Here is a 20,385-nt window from a genome sequence, read left to right on the forward strand (position 1 = left end):
CCTTCCTGGGACCCAGATCTCCCCATCCAAATCCAAAACACACCGGCCATGACTGCACCACAAAGGGTTGGATTTGAAACCATTTTTAAAAGCAGCAACATCTGCTGAATACTGAGAAGGTCACACCATTCAAATCATTCTTAAAGCCCCATCTCTGATGATGGTTGAAATCACCACACCCTTAATTAACAAGTCAGAAATTGGTTAGTAAGAAAGACACACACAAAACCCTTCTACACTTTTGTCTCCTGACGCTTCAAAACCATTTGATTAAAAACCTGCATTTAAACTCTCACGCTTTTCCTTTGAAGGGGGGGGGGGGCAAGTAGGGTGACCTGACAGGCTCCTAGGAAGCTGCTTTATGCCTAGTGAGAACATCAGTCCATCTAGCCCAGTATTGTCAACTCTGGCAGCTGTGGCTCTCCAAGGTTTCAGGCAGGACTTTCTCCAGCCCTACTGGAGTCCTACCTGGAGGTGACGCTGGGGGTAAAATCTGGGTCCTTCTGCATGCAAACCAGAGACTCTACCACAGAGCTAAAGCCCTTTCAAAGCTCTGTCCCTCAGCAGCCAGTGGCTCCCCGCTAAGAGCAGTTACGTTAGGTTCTAACTTTCATCCACAGTTAAGGTCGTATGTATTAAAGCTATGGTGATTTGTTCAATGACAAATCCAGGCCATGGGCCCCTTCTGGCACCATGGCGGCTTGAAGACCCGGGCGCATACAAAGAGGTTGCCATGGCTTCCCTGCACATTTCTATTGAGAGAGAAGCTCTGGATGCAAAAAGCAATGGGTGGGTGGAGCACCCAACTGCCAACACTGTGGAAACAATAGAAGAGGAGGGGTCCCTGCGTGCGCAGGAGTTCCATGTGGACACCACAGCGTGCACTGTGGAGCATGAATGTGACCCCAAGATTGTGCTCATGGCCCCTTGCCTAGGGGAGCTGGAGGCAGAACGGCCAGGATGGCCCACCATGCCAACTCGTCTCAGCAGGGCTGGCACAGGAGAATGCCCTGTGGATTCTGCCCGTAAATGTTTGGAAAGATCCCACAAGGTCCCTTTGTCTCAAATACCCTTGAAAAGTTCTTTTCAGAAAAACTCAGGGAGGTATTATTGCATCAGTGCCATCGAATGATATTCCATCCATCTTGTGCCATGTCAGGTATCACTCAAAACCACAAACAAAAGGTGAGAAGAAGAAGAAAGGTCTTCACGCACAGGGCGGTTAAAATTGTTGGGAACAGCCCTCTCCTACCCTCTAGTGTTGACACAGCTCACCACCCGGAGCTGCCAATTAGCACACACACTGGTTTGGATACTCGTTAGCTTTATATCTATTCAGTTAGCTGTCTCACCTACATATGCAGGCCTTTATATCCCCCTTCAAAATCAGCCGAGTTGAGGATCCAGATAACCAAAATTAATTTTATTGTAAGCCGCCCTAAAAATCTGCTTGAAGAGTGGGATATAAATCTTGATAATAAATAAGAAAATGTAAATAAGCAGGGTTGTATGTGTTCCACAATTCCAACAGGAAGGGGGTGCAGAAAATGGCACTGGGCACAGAATTCCATTTCCTGAGAATTTCAGCTATCATTTTTTTAAAAAGCAGGTTCCTAGCCCTTATGGCTAAAAAGAAATGCTTGAAAGGGTGCATGGGCAATACCAGGGGAAGTCTCAGTAGGCCATTGCAGGCTGGAGATGCCTCTGTGTACACTGGAGTTTCTGAGCCCTGGGCGACAGGGTTTATCATCGAGGGCAGGGGGGATTTTCTCTTTGAAAGGGCAGAAAGTAACTTGGAGCCAATCAATGCAAACCAGAATTCCTGCAGTGAGACTGCTCCAACTCTGCCACTTCTTTAGACTGCATGGTTCAAAATTCAAGCACATACTGAAAGAAAAAAATTCACACACACAGAAAACTAGCCTGCCAGGGTGCACACTCAGCTAGAAACTTCCTCCCTTTACATGGGGGGCGGGTAATACTTTATTTTTGGATTTTAATTGATTATGTTGTTCTTGATTTCAGTGTTGTATGCTGCCTTGAGTGTCCATTTGCACAGGAGATGGGGTATAAATAAAATATATAGCAGTAAACGTGGGGGAATATTGGACCATGCCCAGCCCCACTCCCTCTCTGACTGAAGTACAGCGGTCCAGGAACAGTTTCCATGCAGCCTTCTGCTTGTGTTTCTCTGACATGATGCCCTATAAGCCTACCTGGGTCCAGCTGGTATTTGTCCAGGAGTCGGAAGACCATTTTATTCAATGCTCTATAGTTGATCTTCTCTGGCCTCACAGCTTGATACTGCCTGGAAGAGAACCAAGAAACAAAGACAAAAAAGGTCTGCTCTGCTCAAGAACTTAGGAAATCCTGCATGGGGCCTGGCCATTGGCCCCATAAACTCTGGGTTCACTTTGTGGAGCATGGCCACCTAGATTCTCCAGGAAAAAGAATGTAAGGCATTATGGGAAGGGCCCTCCCTTCTGGAAGCACCTGGCCATCAGAGGTGCAATTCCTCTGGGCACATGAGCTGCTTTTACATGCAGAGATGTGTGTGTGTGTGTGTAAAGCACGTTCCTAGTCCCTATGGTTGTAAAGATTCTGCCTGAAAGCATGTGGGCAATGCCTGATGAAATGTCAGAAGCCAGTAGGAGTGAGTGGGCTACTTCAGACTTTCAGTGGTCCAAGAGTGGAGCTTTTGTCCTCTGCATAGCTCTTACCCCTCTCCAGAACAAATTCTTGAAAACAGGGGGCAAAATTATGCAGCAGGAGAAATGATAGACATGTGCGTATTTTGCATATGGATTTTGGGTAAGGTTGGTGCAGTATTTTGTTTACTTTATCGTATTAGCCCCACTGACCAGAGAAGACTGAATGCTGTTGTAGCCAGAAATAAATACATAGTTGGAAACCGTGCCGGCCCCCTAACCTTGCGATGTCCTTGATCTGGAAGCTGGGCACAAACCACGAGTCCAAGAGCTGCACGAGCTGCCGCTGCAGGTCAGGGTAGCCTTCCACATAGGCTTCCACAAGGTCCGCTTTATCTTGAAGCAGCAATGGGATGCACATCTAGGGCAGAGAAGAGGAAGCATCTGGGCACATCTGCATCGCTGGTGGAGCAGTGGTTTCTTAGCCAGCCAAACAGGCCTGTTGTTGCTGTTGTTGAGGCTATCCCAAGCCAGAGCCAGAGCCGAGGACTCTGGTCAGATAGAGGCTGCCACTGCGATGTCAGGGAGCAATCAGCACAAGGGCAGGCCAGAGAGCAAGGGAGCCGGTGGACAGCGAGTGAAGCAGAGGTGAGCTGAAGCCAAAGGCTAGTTGGCGGGCTGACAAGTGGAGGGACCTGGAACCAACATGCGCACAGCCAGAGTTTTTAGAGCAGTGTTGTTTTGTTATTTTTTTTGTTTGTTCAGCTGATTATGTAAATTTGTTATTAGTATTGTACACCGCCTAGAGTGGCCAGGTAGCTGGCCAGATGGGCAGTGGCTTTATGCCCAGGTCTGGCCCGGAGGAACCAATGGGCTGCCTGGAGTGGAGGGGCGATACAGCCAAGCAGAGACTAGGGAGGATGCTGCTGCCTCGCCCCCATGGCCTCCCCCCCCCCCCCGAGCTGCCAGTGCACACACCTCGAGGCTCCAGGCACATGTCCAGCTGATCCTGTTGGGGCTAAGCGGGCCACATGGGTGCCACCCACCCCACCCCAGGGTGAGTCTGGGTGGGCTTCCGGGATCAAGCTGCACCCAAGGTGGTTTCAAAGAGGAGCTGTCTCCGCGCCCTCAGAAACCATCCGCCAACGCAAAACACAGAGGGGAGAACTCGCAGAAGCCTAACATTTAGATGGTGCACGTGTGAACAGATTTTGTCTTCAATTTTAGCTTTGAACAGAACCTAGTAGATTATGAGTACTCTTCAAGTACTTGAAAGGTTGTCACAGAGAGGAAGGCCAGGATCTCTTCTCCATCATCCCAGAGTGGAGGACACGGAATCATGGGCTCAAGTGACAGGGAGCCAGATTCCGACTGAACATCAGGAAAAAATTCCTGACTGTTACAGCAGTACAACAATGGAACCAATTACCCAGGGAGGTGGTGGGCTCTCCCATACTGGAGGCATTCAAGACAAGGCTGGACAGCCACCTGTTGGGGATGCTCTGACTTGGATTCCTGCACTGAGCAGGGGTTGGACTCGATAGCCTTGCAGGCCCCTTCCAGCCCTACTATTCTATGATTCTATGCACTTGTGAATCAAGGTGAAACTCCCAGAAAGCCTGGGGGGGGGGGGTGCATGTGTCACATCACCAGCTAACCTCACGGCAAGCATGGGTGATATTTAGAAAGGACGGACTGAAAAAAGAGGCTTACCGGAGGCTGTATGAATGGCCCACCATGAGAGCTACCAAACTAGGTAAGCCTGTCCCCTGGTTCATTCAGTGACCAATTGTATTGCCCCAGCCGTGGGATGCTAAGGTTTGGAGGTGCCAAGAGACAGTGATAAGCCCAGGCAATACACCAATTTATACACTCACCAGAATCAGCTAGTTCCATTTTTTTCTGGACTCTGGGGGATTACGTGTTTGAACATTCCCCAATGAAAAACAGCTCCCTGCAGGTAGACAGCTAGTGTTTCTGGGAGAAAGCCAAGCAAGCAGACAGGCAGGAAAAGGACAGTTTTTAAGACTTGTGTTTTGCACAGATTTGCATGGATTACCTTCTCAAACTCCAGGTCTGGCTGCAGTTTCAGTTTTATGCTTAAAACGGCAGCCTAAAAAACACAAAAAGTTGGGAAAGATTCGTGACAGAGAAGAGCAACAACATATAACAGAAAGCGTGAGCAGATCTACACATACACTTATTGCAGAAACAAAGGCACTTTCCTGGGTGCTACGAAAATCACCTGCACACCCCCAGGCAGTTAAAAGTTTCATGAAAAGGCCACAGTCTCCCCGCCCCCGGCATTTCTGAAATGCTGGCCTCCATTATGAGGGCAATTTTGGACCAAACTACATCACAGGGAGAGCGTAGCCAACTCATATCTCCCTGGTGATGTGTAATTGAAAGAACAGGCGATATAGCTCTTCCACTGCTTCACCAGGTGATGCTTTAATCGGTAGGTGGGAATACAACTCAGTGACAACACATCACACAGGTTTTTCCCACCCACGAACTGGTCAGCATCTCCCTCATAACAAGAACTTGGACCCTTCATATATAGCCCAACAGTTAGCTGCACAAATGACCCATCTACAGATTTTTCCAGTAATGTCTAGGCCAGGCTTTGCCAACCCGGTCCCCTCCAGATGTCTTGGACTACAACTCCCATAATGTCCAGCTACAATTGGGTATGGCTGGCCTAGGCCCAGGAGTGCAGACTCCAGGGCTCCATGTACACCTAACTTCAACTTTCTGGGTGATATGGAAGTACTGGAGCCATCTTGGGCTATGTTTTTAGTCCCTCACTTTAAAGGACATAATTACAAAATGTTCCACATTCAGGAGTCAAGTAATCAGGGCATCTTGAACATATCAAATACCTCACTTCTATTTCCAGTGTTCAGGCAAACCACATTTCAATTTTTTAAGTCGGATGGAAGGCCCCAAACAATGCAGCCCTCTCCATGCGTCAGCAACAGAGGTCCACACATCGTCATGCATCGAATCATCATATATAACAAGGGTGCAGAACCCCTTTCAGCCCAAGGGCCGAATTCCATTTGGAGAAGTTCTCGGGGGCCACATTCCAGTGGTGGGTGGGCCAAACGCAAAAGGGGCAGGGCCAAAATTCCAGCCTATTGTAGCTTACAGCTCTTCCTGCCAGTCACTAAGCCTTAAGAGAGGCCTTTCAACCTTTTAGAATGGGGAAAAACTGCACAAAAGCCACCAAACAATTGCCTGGGGAAGGGGGCGTGGCCTTCTGGGGATTTGGCCCCTGGGCCTGAGGTCCTCCACCCCTGATGTGTCTTAAGAGTGGTCATTCTGTTGCAGGTCCCATTTGTGGTATGTGTGTGTGTGCAGTGCTTATGGTCTTTTCCCAAACATATATGCTTTACCAAACAGACCTCTTGCAATAAATGTCCTCTGGACACTCAGCCTCCAATATGAATCTGAACTTTGCGGCAGCTTAAAAACTGAAAAGCAAAAGAAAGAAAGCGGTTGGGAGACCAAAGTCATTCCCACGCTTCTATTTTGATCAACTTTGGAAATGAGAGTAGAGCAGCGAGGGCCACAAGGGAAGATTTAACATACCCAACTGCTCATCTATGCTGTTCCCTTGCTGTTATTTTTATATACACTTGGGAACGTTCTCTCTCTGGAATCTACTAATGGGAACAAGAAATGGCAGATGATGATGGCCTATAAGAAGAGCCCCGATGGTGGATCAGACCAAAGGTTCATCTCATCCAGCTTCCCACAGTGGCTAACCAGATGCCCAAAGGGGAAGCCCACAAGCAATACCAAAGGAGCAAGCCTTCCCCTTGTCACTGCCCCCCCCCGCCGCCGCCCCCCCAGAAACTGGTATTCACAGATATGTATTGTCATGGAATAAGAGGAGAGGTCCTCTAATGGATCAGTAACTGGTTAAAGAACAGAAAGCTGACAGTAGGAACAAATGGTAAATTCTCCCAATGGAGAGAAGTAAATAGTGGGGTCCCACAGGGATCTGTATTAGGACCAATGCTTTTCAACCTGTTCATAAATGATCTGGAATTAAGAATGAGCAGTGAAGCGGCCAAGTTTGCCAGTGACACCAATTATTTAGGGTGGCAAAAACAAAAAGGGGATTGTGAGGAGCTCCAAAAGGAACTCTCCAAACTGGGAGAATGGGTATCGGAATGGCAAGTGCGGTTCAGTGTAAGCAAGTGTAAAGTGATGGATGTTGGGGCACAACATCCCAACTTCAAGCATAACCAGATGGGGTCTGAGCTACCAGTGACTGACCAGGAAAGAGATCGTGGGTTTGTGGTGGACAGCTAGAAGAAAATGTCAGCTCAGTGTGCAGCTGCTGTAAAAAAAGGCAAACTCCATGTTAGGCATAATTAGAAAAGGAACTGAGAATAAAACTGCCAATACCATACTGCCCCGATACAAATCTATAGTGCGATCACACTTGGAATACTGTGTGCAGTTCTGGTCACCACATCTAAAAAAAAAAGATAACTGTAGAGCTGGAAAAAATGCAGAAAAGGGCAACTAAAATGATCAAGGGGCTGGAGCATCTCCCCTATGAGAGAAGGTTACAACAGCTGGGATTGTTTAGCTTGGAAAAAAGGAGGGTTGGGGAGACATGATGGAGGTGTACAAAATGATGCCTGGTATGGAGAAAGTGGATAAGGAGACATTTTTCTCCCTCTCTCATCATACTAGAACCCCAACGGGGTCATCCCACTGATTGGTGGAAGATTCAGGACAGAGACAAGGAAGGCCTTCTTAACACAGCACTTAACAGAGTTAAGCTATGGAATTCACTTCCACAACATGGCTACCACTTTGGATAGCTTTAAAAGGGGCTGGATAAATTCCTGGAGGAGAAGTCTATCAATAGCTACTAGTCCTGATGGCTATGTGCTACCTCCAGTACCAGAGGCAGTGAGCCCATGTACACCAGTTGCTGGGGAACATGGGCAGGAGGGTGCTGTTGTACTCCTGTAATGCTTGTGGGTTTCCTGTGGGCAGCTGGTTTGCCACTGTGTGAACAGAAAGTTGGATAGATGGACCTTTGGTCTGATCCAGCATGGCTCGTCTTATGTTCTTATGACTGCCTCTGAAACTGGAGTTTCCCTCAGCTATCATGGCTAATGTCCATCGACAGTCCTCTCCTTCTCTGTACATTTGTCTAATCCCATATATTCTATGCTCTGAGAAATGCTGTCATAAACAGACAGCATGCCTGTGTACCCAACACTCCTGGGCACAGCTATGTTCACACCCCTTTTCTGCAATCAAACCACTCAAGAGCAAGAAACAAACTATCCTCAAAATTAAACAAAAAACTCTTACACCTCAAGGATAAAGGTTCTAGTCCAGCCTGCTCTCTGATGTGCTAGTTCTCTACTTGCATGAAAGCATATAGAAGGAAGCATTAAAAATAACATGGTATCCCCCAATAAGCAGTCTGGTGCAGCATAATCCAATTCCATTTTACCACTTCAGGACTCTACTACCACATTTTGCTTCAGGGTCAGGTCCTCTCTCTCTCTCTCACACACACACACACACCCTACCTGGCTATAATTCTGTAGCTGAAAATGCATCTAAATGTTTGAATGAAAGGAGCATTAGAACTATTTCCCCTCTGCCTTTACTAATCTCAAATGCTATGATTCTGTGCCTTCAAGAAAACAGATTAATATAATTTTCCCAGGCTAGAAAGCACTAAATGGAAACCATTTCAGAATAATCCTACTGTCAGAAACTAAGCAGGCTATTTACTGTACCTCTTCCTCAGCCCGCTACCTCTTCTGCTACCACCTGTTTAGAATTTAATATACAGCTATTAAACAGCAGCAGAACTTTTGAGGCTGGGCTTAAAAAACAAGTCCCACTCTATGCGACCCACAAAAGCATTCCCTCCTCCCCCAAAATCCCCAAGTTAAAAGAACTGGGGGGGGGGATGGGGGGGGTTTAAGCACAGTTTTTTTTTACCTTTAAGCTGTTTAAAAAAATGTAAATAAAATAACTCAATGGACAATAGAGGGCATTCATGCCGCCCAGAGGCGGCCGCCACCCCTCCGACATGAAATATCGTGGCACATTAAGTCATGAGACCCCGCTAATCAAAGCTGACAGGGCCTTCAATGTACTTTGCGGAGGGGGACTTAGCAGTATCATGGGGCACTGAAGCACGCCAGACTGCTCCTGTTCATATGACAATGGCTTTTCTTCCCTAAAGGGGCCGGCCGGTGACAAGAGTGCCCTTTGTCCGCCCCATCCTCACACTGGGGAGCGCGAGAGAGGCCCATTCAAGTGGGCCCAGACACCCTTTGAAAGGCTGAAGTGTAACATAAGATGGGGATGAAACCCTACCCGGCCTTCTGCCTAGCCCCTCATTCTTTCTGAAGCACAGCCCTGGCCTATTCAAGGGCGGGGGGCATTGCCGCTATATTAGCCTCAAAGTCTGTTCAATTCCGGCATTGTTTCCCCCCCTCCCCAAAATGGGGAAAAAGAGGACTTGCCGGCAGCCATCTTGGTTCCCTCAGAAACCGTTCATCAAGAAGAAACGCATGGAGGGGAGGCCTCTAGGCAGGCTACAGTGTACATTCAATGCCTGTGAACCTTCTGTTTTATCTGTGGATGGTGCCTAGTGGGTTTTAGGTGGCTTAGAAATAATAAAAATTTACCCTCACCCACCTGTAAGACCTATGTGGCTATTTGTCCCATGTACCCTCTACCTGACCCTATGCATGCCCCACAGTTGGACCTATACAGCTAGATTCATACAGGACTTTGCACTGGGACTTGTTAGCGCTTGTTTCCATGGTAGCAAATGATTCTTAATGAAACCAAGATGGCCACCAGGAACCACTCCATAGGTCTACTGCTTATTTTTCAGCCTGCGCACTGGCTTCTGGTGTGTACTGAACTGGGACAGGATAAGCGGTTTACAGCATTATTTGTAATGAGGGCGAAATGGATCGAGAGCTGTCCCCACCCCCTTCTCCTAATCTTGGTACTTGGCATCGCCCGATGGCACAACCTGGCAGGAGGTTCACAACAGACAGAAAAAGCCAGGCCTTCTTCCCACAACACGTCATTAATTATAGAATTCGCTACCACAAGATGTGATGACGGCAATTGGCTTAAATAACTTCAAAAGGGGGTTAGACTAATTCATGGAAGTCTATGGATGGCCATTAGCCATGATGGCTCTATAGAGCTTCCATGTTCAGAGCTGGTGTACCTCAGAATACCAGAATGGGAGAGAGCTGATGGGAGAGGGCTAATTTCTTCACTTCAGGCCCTACTTGCAGTCTTCCTGAAGAGATCTAGTTGGCCACTCTGGGAAACCAGATGGATGTTTGGTCTAATCCAGCCTCAGGTCCCTTCTTATAGTATATAAGTAATATGGGAGCTTAGCTGCCATTCCTACTTTGACCCAGTGCAGGGGCGTTGCTAGGTTCTTAAAGATCCAGGGTACAGGTCCATAACACAAATTTGCATATCTATCTATCTATCTATCTCCGAGTCTAAGCGCACCTCGTGTGTGTGTGTGTGGTGTGCATGTGTGTGTTTATAGATTACATACATACATACATAAGAAGTTTGCACTGACCCCCACCCCACTTCAACTCACACCCCGATTCAGCGTTTTGGAAAACATCCTGCTTCTGCTCGGGCCAATTTATAGTCTGACCATTTCAGCCTAGCACCAAACCCGAGTCAACGTGTGGAAAAATTAGTCTTTGTGCTTCCTGCTAACTACCATGGGAAATTAGAAAAAAACTGTTAACTTTTTTCTCTTGGTCAGAACTGGATGATAATTTTAGGCATAGTAGCTCCCTAGAAGGGGATTACACCTGCCCAATGTCAGTAAAATAGGTCATAGGATCATAGAATAGTAGGGTTGGAAGGGACCTATAAGACCATCGAGTCCAACACCCTGCTCAATGCAGGAATCCAAGTCAGAGCATCCCTGACAAGTGGCTGTCCAGCCTCGTCTTGAATGACTCCAGTGTGGGATAGCCCACCACCTCCCCAGGGATGGGTTCCATTGTCGCCTTGCTCTAACAGTCGGGAAGTTTTTCCTGATGTTCAGCTGGAATCATATTCAGCTTGTGATCGACAACGATTCCAAGATCCTTCTCGCTTGTAGTATTGTTGAGCCAAGTATCCCCCATCTTGTAACTGTGCATTTGGTTTCTTTTTCCTAGATGCAGAACTTGGCATTTATCCCTGTTAAATTTCATTCTGTTGTTTTCTGCCCAGCACTCCAGTCTATCAAGATTACTTTGAATTTTGTTTCTGTCTTCCAAGGTATTAGCTATCCTGCCCAATTTTGTGTCACCCACAAATCTGGTAAGTATTCCGTGCACCTCCTCATCCAAGTCATTCATAAAAATGTCAAAGAGCACTGGGCCCAGGACTAAGCCCTGTGGTACCCCGCTTGTTACCTCTCCCCAGTTCCCTATGATAAACACTTTTTGAGTCCGATTCTGTAGCCAACTGTAGTTGTCTCATCCAGCCCACTTTTAGCGAGTTTGCTACTTGGTAGAGGTGCAGGGTTATATTTTGATTTTCTTTTAAAGGGAACTGCCAATAACATTTTTATTACTTGGAAGAACTGCATACAATTTTCAGGATTCATTGCCCCATCAGAGGAGATCATGTCTGCGAAATTTCAGAATGACAGCCACAGGGGTTTTTGTGCAAGGGTGGCCTTGACATTTTGAGGTCTCCAAAAGAGGACATAGTTATCTCCCTATGTTCCTTGTGGACCATTGTTCTGAAAATTACAGACAGCCTGGAGTTGTCCATAAGTAAGAAACCAGCAAAGTTTCAGAAGGATAGGTGCAGTAGTTCATGTGGAAGGGGAGTTCTTCAATTTCAGGGAGGGAATGATTTGCTTTCCCTTCCCTTCACCCCTTCCCCTATAGTTTTTGGGTACGTTTGTATGAAAATACACAGGTCATTAGAGGTGTCCCCCAGGCAAGAAACCTGCTAAGTTCCTGAAGGATATACATGCATGCAAATTTGGAATACTAGAATTTATTTACATTTCACCAATGTTAGCAACAGGGGAACATGGGTGGGAAGGTGCTATTGCACTCCTGCCCTGCTTGTGGGTTTCCGTGGGCATGTGGTTGGCCACTGTGTGAACAGAATTCTGGACTAGATGGACCTCGGTCTGATGTAGCACAGCTCTTCTGTTGTTAAATACAGAGTGCCTCTTAGCAAATGCAGAATGCTTCTCTTTCACCACTGAGCACTTACATTCTCCCCCTACCAATTCTATTCCCCACCATGCAACCATCCCTCATCCTACCATCTTCCAGCAACTCTTCATAAAAACAGATGTCTTGTTTTGTGCAACTCTCCTCTACCGCCTCCTTGTTATACACAAGCTCTCATTATAGCTTCCTCCCCATAACTTCATTTGTGCCAAGACTTCACCAGGATTCAGTCAATGAGTCTGTTTTCAAAACTAGGGCTAAGTTATGGAGAAACCCATGTACTAAGTGCCTTTCCCTCAGCACTGAAGCTAGAGTTCATGCAAAATTTTAAAAACACACACACACATGACAAAACATGCATAGGACTGAGCTGAAAGGATAGTCAATTCATTAGATGGAATTGGGTAGGCACTATATTAAGCCTTCAGTACCTTGCTCACAACTCAGGACTTATTTCTGAGTAAACATGCAGAACATCAGGGTGCAAACCTCCCTGCAAAAGTACCTTGTGCTGGAATCGTATGCACACTTTCCTGAGGGTAAGCCTCATTAAACGTAATGGGGCTTCTGGGTAGGCATGCATAGGCTTGCATAAATTAGCAGTATTTATCTCCCCTCCACTTAAAAAAAACAAACCCCAAACTCCTATTTATAAAGCTTTCTGTTCAGAGGAACACAGGAAGCTGCCTTATACTGAGTCAGACCCTGGGTCCATCTAGTCCAGTACTGTCGACACTGACTGGCAGAAGCAGCTTTCCAGGGCTTCAGGCAGGATTCTTTCCTGGCCCTGCCTGGACATGCTGGGACCTTCTGCATAGCAAGCATGTGCTCTGCCACTGAGCTGCAGCCCTTCCTATTGCTGGGTAGTGGCAACTGACAAACAAAACAGCCCCAGGTTTGTTTCTCTGCAACCATGAGAAGCCACCTTTCTCAAAGACTTGAGTGAGAAGGAGAAAACTAACCCTCTTGTCTGTTTGTATAAAGTCAAATACAGTTCAGAACTTCTCTCGCCTACCAAAGAGAATTCTCTTTAACAATTCCCCAAGATATGCTCTGGGTGGAATAAAGAAGAGAAAGAAAGAGCAGGATAGGGGAAGGAAGAAGAAAAGAAGAGTGGTGACTGGAAATGCAGTTAGAGAGAATTCCCTAAACCAAGTGGTTCCTTTCAGAGAGGCAGTACTCAGTAGAGGAATTTAGGAGGCTGTGGAAGGTTTATAAGGATTGCACGTACTTAAATTAACTTTATGAGGTGAGGTGGCTGAGGGCTTTTTCTAGCTTTTTTAAAACTGTAGAACTGATTTAAAAGCCTCAGCAGTTCCTCAATCATGACGCCACATACTCCTAACCCTCCTTTTGGAATAATTTGAGACCTACAGCTATTTAGGAGAAATTAAGGGGGAGGGGGAGAACAAAGTTTGTGAAGGCTGACTGGATCCTTTGCTGTACTGAAGCTACTAAACTTCTGCAGAAGCCAAAGATTCCAGTTTGGGGCAGTAAAATCAGATGCTGTGTGAAACACCAGTATTTCACATGGAACTCTTTCTTCCCTTCCTTCTCCCTCTTCAAACTTTCATTGCAAGCAAGCTCCCAAAAGTAGACATGTAAGAACAGAAAAGTTGTTTGCACCTCAAAAAACAACAACCCTACACTAGAGATTAGGGATAGTGACCTCCTAACGGTCACCTTAAACACCTTCTGATTAAGATCTCTAATCCCTTGTATGGCTTGACAGTTTTTTACTTTTTGTTTTAGTCTTTGAGAAAAGCAAATTTTACCTGTGGCTAGCACAAAAGCCACTGGACCTGTCTGAACTTTGGCAGGCTCAATCAGGTCCATAGGGGCTGTCAGGTTCCCACATTGCATGCACTAATGTGGAAGAACAAAAAAATTATAGCTCTTTGCTTTGACAGATTTTATTGAAAATAGCAAATTTTACCTGTGACTAGCACAAAAACCACTACACCTAGCTTCCTGAATTTGGGCAGGTACAATCTTGGCCTTGTAGGCCCCTTCCAACCCTACTATTCTATACTATTCTATGATTCTAATCATATCCATGGGGGCTACAAGATCTCCAAATTGCATGTATTTATCATACAAACTAAAAACGTTATGTCAGTTTCTGTTTTCCAATGCAAGCCAATGGGAAAATGTAATAAAATGGCAATTAGGACAGCTCAAAAGATCCATGCCCTGTGCCCAGGTAGGCCGTGATATAACGATGCCCCTGACCCAGTGAATGGCCATGTGTGCATCAGTTACAGGGATGGGCCATAGTTCATTGGTAGTTCAGATGTGTTGCATAGCTAAAGGCCCAGGTTCAATCCCTGGCAGCATCTCCAGTTATGAGGATCTTGCGCTGTGGGTGATGGGACCCTGGAGAACAGCTGCCAGCCACAGCAGACATCACTGGGCCAGCTGGACTGAGTGGTCTGACCCAGCATCATCAGGCAGCTCCTGTGTATGATGGCAGTTCCTTTCCTTATCTGGACTGCGTAGCCTCTGGCCATCCAGGCAGGCGGGTGGCGAGGTTCTGGGAAGAAGCTGGACAAGCTGGATCCAAACCCCTCCCACCCCCCAAATTATACATAGATGAAGCCCTGCAGTCAAATGCCTTTTTCAGCAACCAGAACAAAAGGAGAAAAATGGGGGGGGGGGTGAGGCGTTCTTCCGGAGGCACCAAACCAGAGCAGGGCACCAAATCCGGCTGCGTTCACTCCAGAAGGCAAGGCCCCAAGATACTGGCCCCCCGCCAAGAAAGAGACCCTTTTCCTCCTGCTTTAAGAGCCACCGACCTCCACACTTAAGCTGGACCTAGGGCAGGGAGCAACACTGCCACAGAATGGCCAGACTGGTACATGACATGCTCATTTCTCCAACACAAACGTGTTTCGGGGACTAGGAAAAGCCTCGACCCGTTGAGTTCTTCAAACTGGTGCTTTCAAGACAATCGACGGCGGCAGCAGCATCTCTCCACGGCTCTGCAAGCACCAGGCCTGCTCCCTCTGCTTAGGAGCTCAGGGCGAGTGGCAGGCAGGGCAGGGGCAACTCATGGCAACGGACAACACCCACCTCTCTGAATTTGTCCTGGTGGTAGAGGTGGCCAACGTAGCTCAGCAGATGGTGGCGGTCTGCGCTGTGGAGCTGATAGATGCTGATGAGCGGGCCCAGCAAGCTTCCGTGGCACTGAGCGAGCACGGGAAAGACACTGGCCTGAAGCTTTTTTAGCTTCAGGCCAGACTGAGAAATCAGAGAGAGAGGGAGGGAGTGAGAGGTCATGATTCTGCATGTGGCAGTTCACTTCTATTCAAAGTGGGAAAGCGTGACCCAAGAACGAAACTGAGGTCACGCTCCTGAAGCCACTGCTTCTCCGCCTCAGATCTACTGACCCTCAAGAAACTCAAACTCCATACCTCATCTTGTTCATACTTTGCTTCCCAAGTAGGCCTCCGCCTCATCTCCCAATGTGATGTATTGCCTAACACAAAATTAATTTGGGGGGCTCACTGTCAGCAGACCTAGTGGCCGCCACTAGCTTAGGTGACTTTTAAAAAAGACTGAATGAATCCCTGAAGGAGAAGTCTTATCAATGGCGAGCAGCTTCAGCAACCAAGTGGAGCCTCCCTACCCAGAGGCAGTATACCTCTGAGTACTTGATGCCAGCGAGAAGGGGCAAGGAGGAGGGTGGTGGCCTTCGTGTTCTGCTTGTGAGCTTCTCGGAGGCCCATGGCTGGCCCGCGCTGGGAACAGGACGTTGGATAGATGGACAGGGATTCAGAAATACAATCGCCAGAGGCAACCATATCCTTCACTCTGGCGACCACCAGCAGAAGGTGCAACAGGCAGGGGCTCTCCCTGACCTGGGGCTGGGCTGCAGAGGCTCTTGGGCGCAGTGAAGGAAACCAGCCCCTTCCCCTCCCCCGAGTCCTTGAGGTATGCCAAAGAACTTGAGGAGACCCGGATTACAGCAGCTACAAATACAGCCGGCTGCCAAGCCCAACCAAAAGGTGAAGATGGACCTGTAGCCTGAATCCATAAGGCTGCTTCCTCTGTTCTCCAATGTCTTAGCCAGCCAGCCTCCCTTTGAGAATAGCCCCCAGGAATCAACTCAGCCCTGCAACCCAGCCAAGACGGGTGCTGGAGCCCCCTCCACTCTCCTCCGCAGCTCACGCTCTGCTAAGAACACCTTGCATAGGCTGACAGCTGCCCCACAGCAGCCAGGCACACGGGGAGCGGCCTTCTGCCAGGTCGGACTCTCTGCCCTACTGGCCCAGTGTTGTCTGCTCTGGCTCTTCCCTGTGACCCAAGACCCTCTGAACAGGAGCTGCTGCTGGGGATTGACCCTGCGGCCTTCTGCACGCAAGGCAGGAGCTCTGCTCTGGAGCAGCACCCCCATCCTCTGGGGTGGAAATGGCCAATTTTGAAGATGCCTTGAAGAAGGACCCACTCTGAGGTGCTGTCCCACCCAGAGGGCACCCTCTGGCCTCACCGGCTGCTCCTCAGGGTGCTTCTTGGTCCAGAGCTGCACTTCACGGACCATGTGGGATGCCAAGCCATGCCCCTTCCCTCTCCAGTCGCCAGGGCCCTCGAGCACGCCCAAGAGCCACACCAGGGGATCTTCGAGGGCTTCAATGCCCAAACGCATTTCCTGCCGGAGCTGTGAAAACACAGACGTGCCACACGCGAGAACCACAGCCGTGCGAGGTCTGTGGGAGTGCTGGGCACAGCACTGCGTGGAGGAGCCCGCTTCCTGGGAACCTCCACTTTGAAAGAAGAATCCACAGCCCGACAACCCCCCTCCGCCCGCGACACTGGCTGGGGCGGCGCGGCTGCAGCCCAGCAGCGCCTGAAGGGCCGCACGCCCCCTCCCCCTGCCTCGCGAGGACGGCGGCACGCTCTGGGGGGGTGCCGGGCTCTCAGAAGCAGCGGTGCCAGCCACGGCACTCAGGGCTCTGCTGAGCTCCCTCCCCCACGGCTGGCACAGGAAGACTAAGAGCACGATCCTGCGCACGTTTCAAAGGAAAAACTTCCTGCAAATCCAGCATTCCCCAGCCCAACGCTATGCAAAGTATTTTTACATTGCAAAGGAAGAGAAAGTATGCAGATATGCTCAATTTGCCCCATTTATACAGCTTCGGAACTGACCTTTTCTTTGGCACAGTGCATTAACGTTAGCAAAAAGTACACACAGCGCCTTCCTCTCTCAGCCCAGTGGGTGAGTATTTATTTGTTCACCGGATTGCTCTTGTGCAAACACAGAATCTGGTGCTGAACGCAGCCTCTTGGCTGTCATCCTCCCCCCATTCTTAGAGCAATTTCCTAGTCCTCCCTATGGCTGTACAGATAAGGCCACAAACAGATTGGAATGGGGCAGAGCTGGCTCCAGATTTTGGGGGGCCCTTGGTCAAGGCACACTCCAGGGGCCCTCCCTCAGTGAGCTGCCTTCCCAGCTGCTGCTGCTCCTCCTCCTCCTGGCCACCTCTTGCTTGCTTGACAGGTGGAGAGAGCCAGGGGGCTGGGGGCCACGGCGTCTCCTGCTCCCCACCACTGCTGTCTGGGAAAGAGCAAAAGGCAGGGGAACAAGCAGGCCGCCATGGGGAAGAGGAAGCAACTCCAGGGGGCTCTGGTCAGGGGAGCAACTCCAGGGGGCTCTGGTCAGGGGCCCCTGGCAGGGCTGTGGGCCCTCGGCAGGTGCCTGACCATGCCAGCCCTGGGCACCGGCCCTGGAGCAGGGCTTGAGTATTCTGCAAAGTGTCTTTCATGGAGTAGCAGAAGAGGATTAAAAAATGGAGGGAGGGGTCACTAAAGATCCTTATCTGCATAATTGGTTCATGTTAAAGAATACAGGGGTCTCTTTTCCTGCAGTCATGGCCTCACCTTCTCCATGTCTTTCATTGCCCAAAGAGAGTAAAGTTTTTGCAGCAACGGGTCTTGCTCTGGAAAGAAGGGGAAAAAACGGGAGGAGGGGAGCAGGAGGGCAGAGAAATGTAAGTGAAGAAGAAAAGAAAGGCTTCGTAGCCTTAGGCACGCTGGAGTTTCCCTACCCACATGGTACAAAGGCCCCTGGTGCATCATCTCATGGGGGGGGTGGCCAAGTGTACCCTCAGTCCGTGCACCCTGCTCAGCCAGGGAGGGTCCACCTCCCCCCATCCCAGCGGAAAAAGTTGGCCTTTGCTGGGCCTGCCTAAAACCAGCCAGCGAATCTAATCAGGTTTTATTTAAACTATTGGTATCTCGGCCGTTCCATTTCAGATCCAAATTGGCTAAGAAGACATTTCTGAAAAACCACACAAAAACTAAAACAGTAAAATACAGCCCCATCCTGAAGCGACAGAAACCAGTCTTCCAGCATGGCTTTGGGGCACTGCAGAAATCCAACGCCAAGCCTTGCAGATCGGAGGGACCAACTCCAATGACCCATATCAGCCTTTAATTTTAGGACCCCCTGGCTAAAACAAGACCGATCTTTTGGGCAGAGAAAAAATATAATCCCAGGATTTCTGGAGGCAAGTTCGGGAGGGGCCCAAATGCTGCACTTGCTTGCGAGCGAGGCCCAGAGTTCCTCACAAGCAGCTTGGACAGTCCGATACACGCCCTTCCTTTCTTTCAAAAACGCCTGCCTTCCAGAGCGTGTGCTTTGCAATTACCGAAACTCCCGCATTCTTTGAGGAACGCCCTCCTCCTTATCTTGCTCGTTCTAATGAACACCTCTCAGCATCCTGTTTTTCTCATTTCAATCCAGCAAGAAACCCAACACTTGCTTGGGATGTCTGTCTATCAGAAGTGGCACAACCAGCGGGGCGGGGGGGCTGTCCAGTGACCTCCGGCCCATTTGCCACAGGAAACCAAGGGGGCATTTTCATAGAGCTGCCGCCAATGTATCCACAGGTGGCTTCCTTGGCAGGGGAGCGGCCATCGCTCAGCAGCAGAGTCCTTGTTGGGTGTGCAGCTGGTCCCAGGTTCAAGCCCCACAATGTCCAGGTAGGTCTGAAAAGACCCTGTCTACATCAGCCTCCCCAACCTGGTGCCCTGCAGCTGTGCTGGCTGTGGGATTCTGGGAGTTGTTGCCCAACACATCTGGAGGGCCCCAGATTGGGGAGGTTGATGTAGACCACACTGAGACAGCTGGACCAAAGGTCTGACTTGGTATATGGCAACCTCCTGTGCTCCACTAAGTCATCGTTTGTGGGGGAGTAATCGTACTGCCACCACCAGTATCAAGGCCGCAGACATGAGACTCTCAGGAATGGGTGGGGAAGAAGACTTTGGACCCCCTCCCCCGTTTCCAGCTCTCCCTAAAAAAAGTCAGCAGCCCTCTAGCCCTTCCACCTGCAGAGGTATCAGGAAAATGTGCCTGGGGCATCCTGCCCCCCCACACACACTGTCCACCTGCTTCTGCCTGCCAGGGTCCTGGCCTCAGCGGGTGGAATGGGGCTGAGGGGATGGACGACTCGGGTGCCAGTTCTCACTGCGCCAGCCTGTGTCTGGGCCGGAACGCTTCATCCCGCGGGGCGGGCCTCCCGTAGTCCAACACCCCATCAGCACACAGGAAGCCAGGCTGTCAGAGAAAGGAGTTCTAATCCAGCCATCTGCCTGGTGGACTTGTTCTCCATCTGCAAGGAATTTGTTGTGTGGAGGCAGAGGCAGTCATAGGGAGAAATGGGAAAGTCCAGACAAACAAGGATACTTTCTTGGCGAGACCTGGGCCAAGCTCCAGCTGCCATATCCTGCGCACCATGCCACAAATTCCTGGCAGACAGAAAACCATCACATCAGGGAGTTGACTAGGTCAGATGCCGTCACCACCCCCACCCACCTCATTTTCCTGCAGATCCCAGAATCCCAGGTTGCACTGCACCCCCATTGTGCCCCTTGGGCTTCTTCCATCAGCTCAGCTGCAGCCCTCCCTTGGTGCAAATACAAAACTGAAACCAGGGGCCACATTCCACTGTGGATCATAGGGCCAGCCCTGCCATTAGGTAGAGTGAGGCAGCTGTCTCAGGCAGCAGCTTTGGAGTCTCCTGGAAGAGCAGTAAATTTGCTAGTATTGCATTTTTACTGTGAGGGATGGGAAGAGGGATTTTCTGCCTCATGTGTCAGAATAACTTGCCTGGCTTTGAGTACTATCCACCTTACCGGGGGGGGGGGGGGACAAAAGGGGGCAGGAATGCCATTTGCTGGTCCACCTCAGGCAGCAAAACGCCTTGGGCCAGCCCTGGTGGATCAAGTCAGAAATGTCACCCCAGCTGCATTTGGAGGAAGCTGCAGCCAGACCGTCACCTCTGGGATTTCATATGCAGGTTCTCAAGGGAATCGCATGAAGCAGCTGGAATGGAAGTCCCGAGACGCCCGGTCTGAGGCACCACCCTGACCGAGCCAGGCCTCCCCGCCAGGTCTCTCCCACGAGCAGCTTTGCCAACCAACCAGGGGTAACTGAGGGGCCTGCCCAGCCGAACGGTGTCTTAGACCACGGGTGCGTCAAGACCCACCAGTGGGCTGCA

At 49.4% G+C, this 20,385-nt stretch overlaps 1 protein-coding gene across 15 annotated transcripts in view; it reads right to left on the reverse strand.

Annotated features, from left to right (window-relative positions):
- The window catches only part of EXD3 (exonuclease 3'-5' domain containing 3), a 193,064-nt gene that overhangs the window by 136,706 nt on the left and 35,973 nt on the right, over window positions 1-20,385 (reverse strand). For 13 of the 15 annotated variants that reach the window (XM_084820581.1, XM_084820586.1, XM_084820587.1 and 10 more), the window contains 6 exons: window positions 17,762-17,820; window positions 16,374-16,541; window positions 14,957-15,124; window positions 4,708-4,761; window positions 2,930-3,069; window positions 2,217-2,308 (listed from right to left, as the gene is read on the reverse strand). In XM_084820581.1, the coding sequence (XP_084676707.1) occupies window positions 2,217-2,308; window positions 2,930-3,069; window positions 4,708-4,761; window positions 14,957-15,124; window positions 16,374-16,541; window positions 17,762-17,820 (681 nt within the window). The remainder of the gene's footprint in view (window positions 1-2,216; window positions 2,309-2,929; window positions 3,070-4,707; window positions 4,762-14,956; window positions 15,125-16,373; window positions 16,542-17,761; window positions 17,821-20,385) is intronic. The other 2 variants (XM_084820583.1, XM_084820582.1) reach the window with 1 other exon arrangement.

This window comes from Heloderma suspectum, chromosome 14 (assembly GCF_057233095.1).
Source record: "Heloderma suspectum isolate Gila_16-S chromosome 14, 16-S_ref, whole genome shotgun sequence".
Classification (NCBI taxonomy): domain Eukaryota; kingdom Metazoa; phylum Chordata; class Lepidosauria; order Squamata; family Helodermatidae; genus Heloderma; species Heloderma suspectum.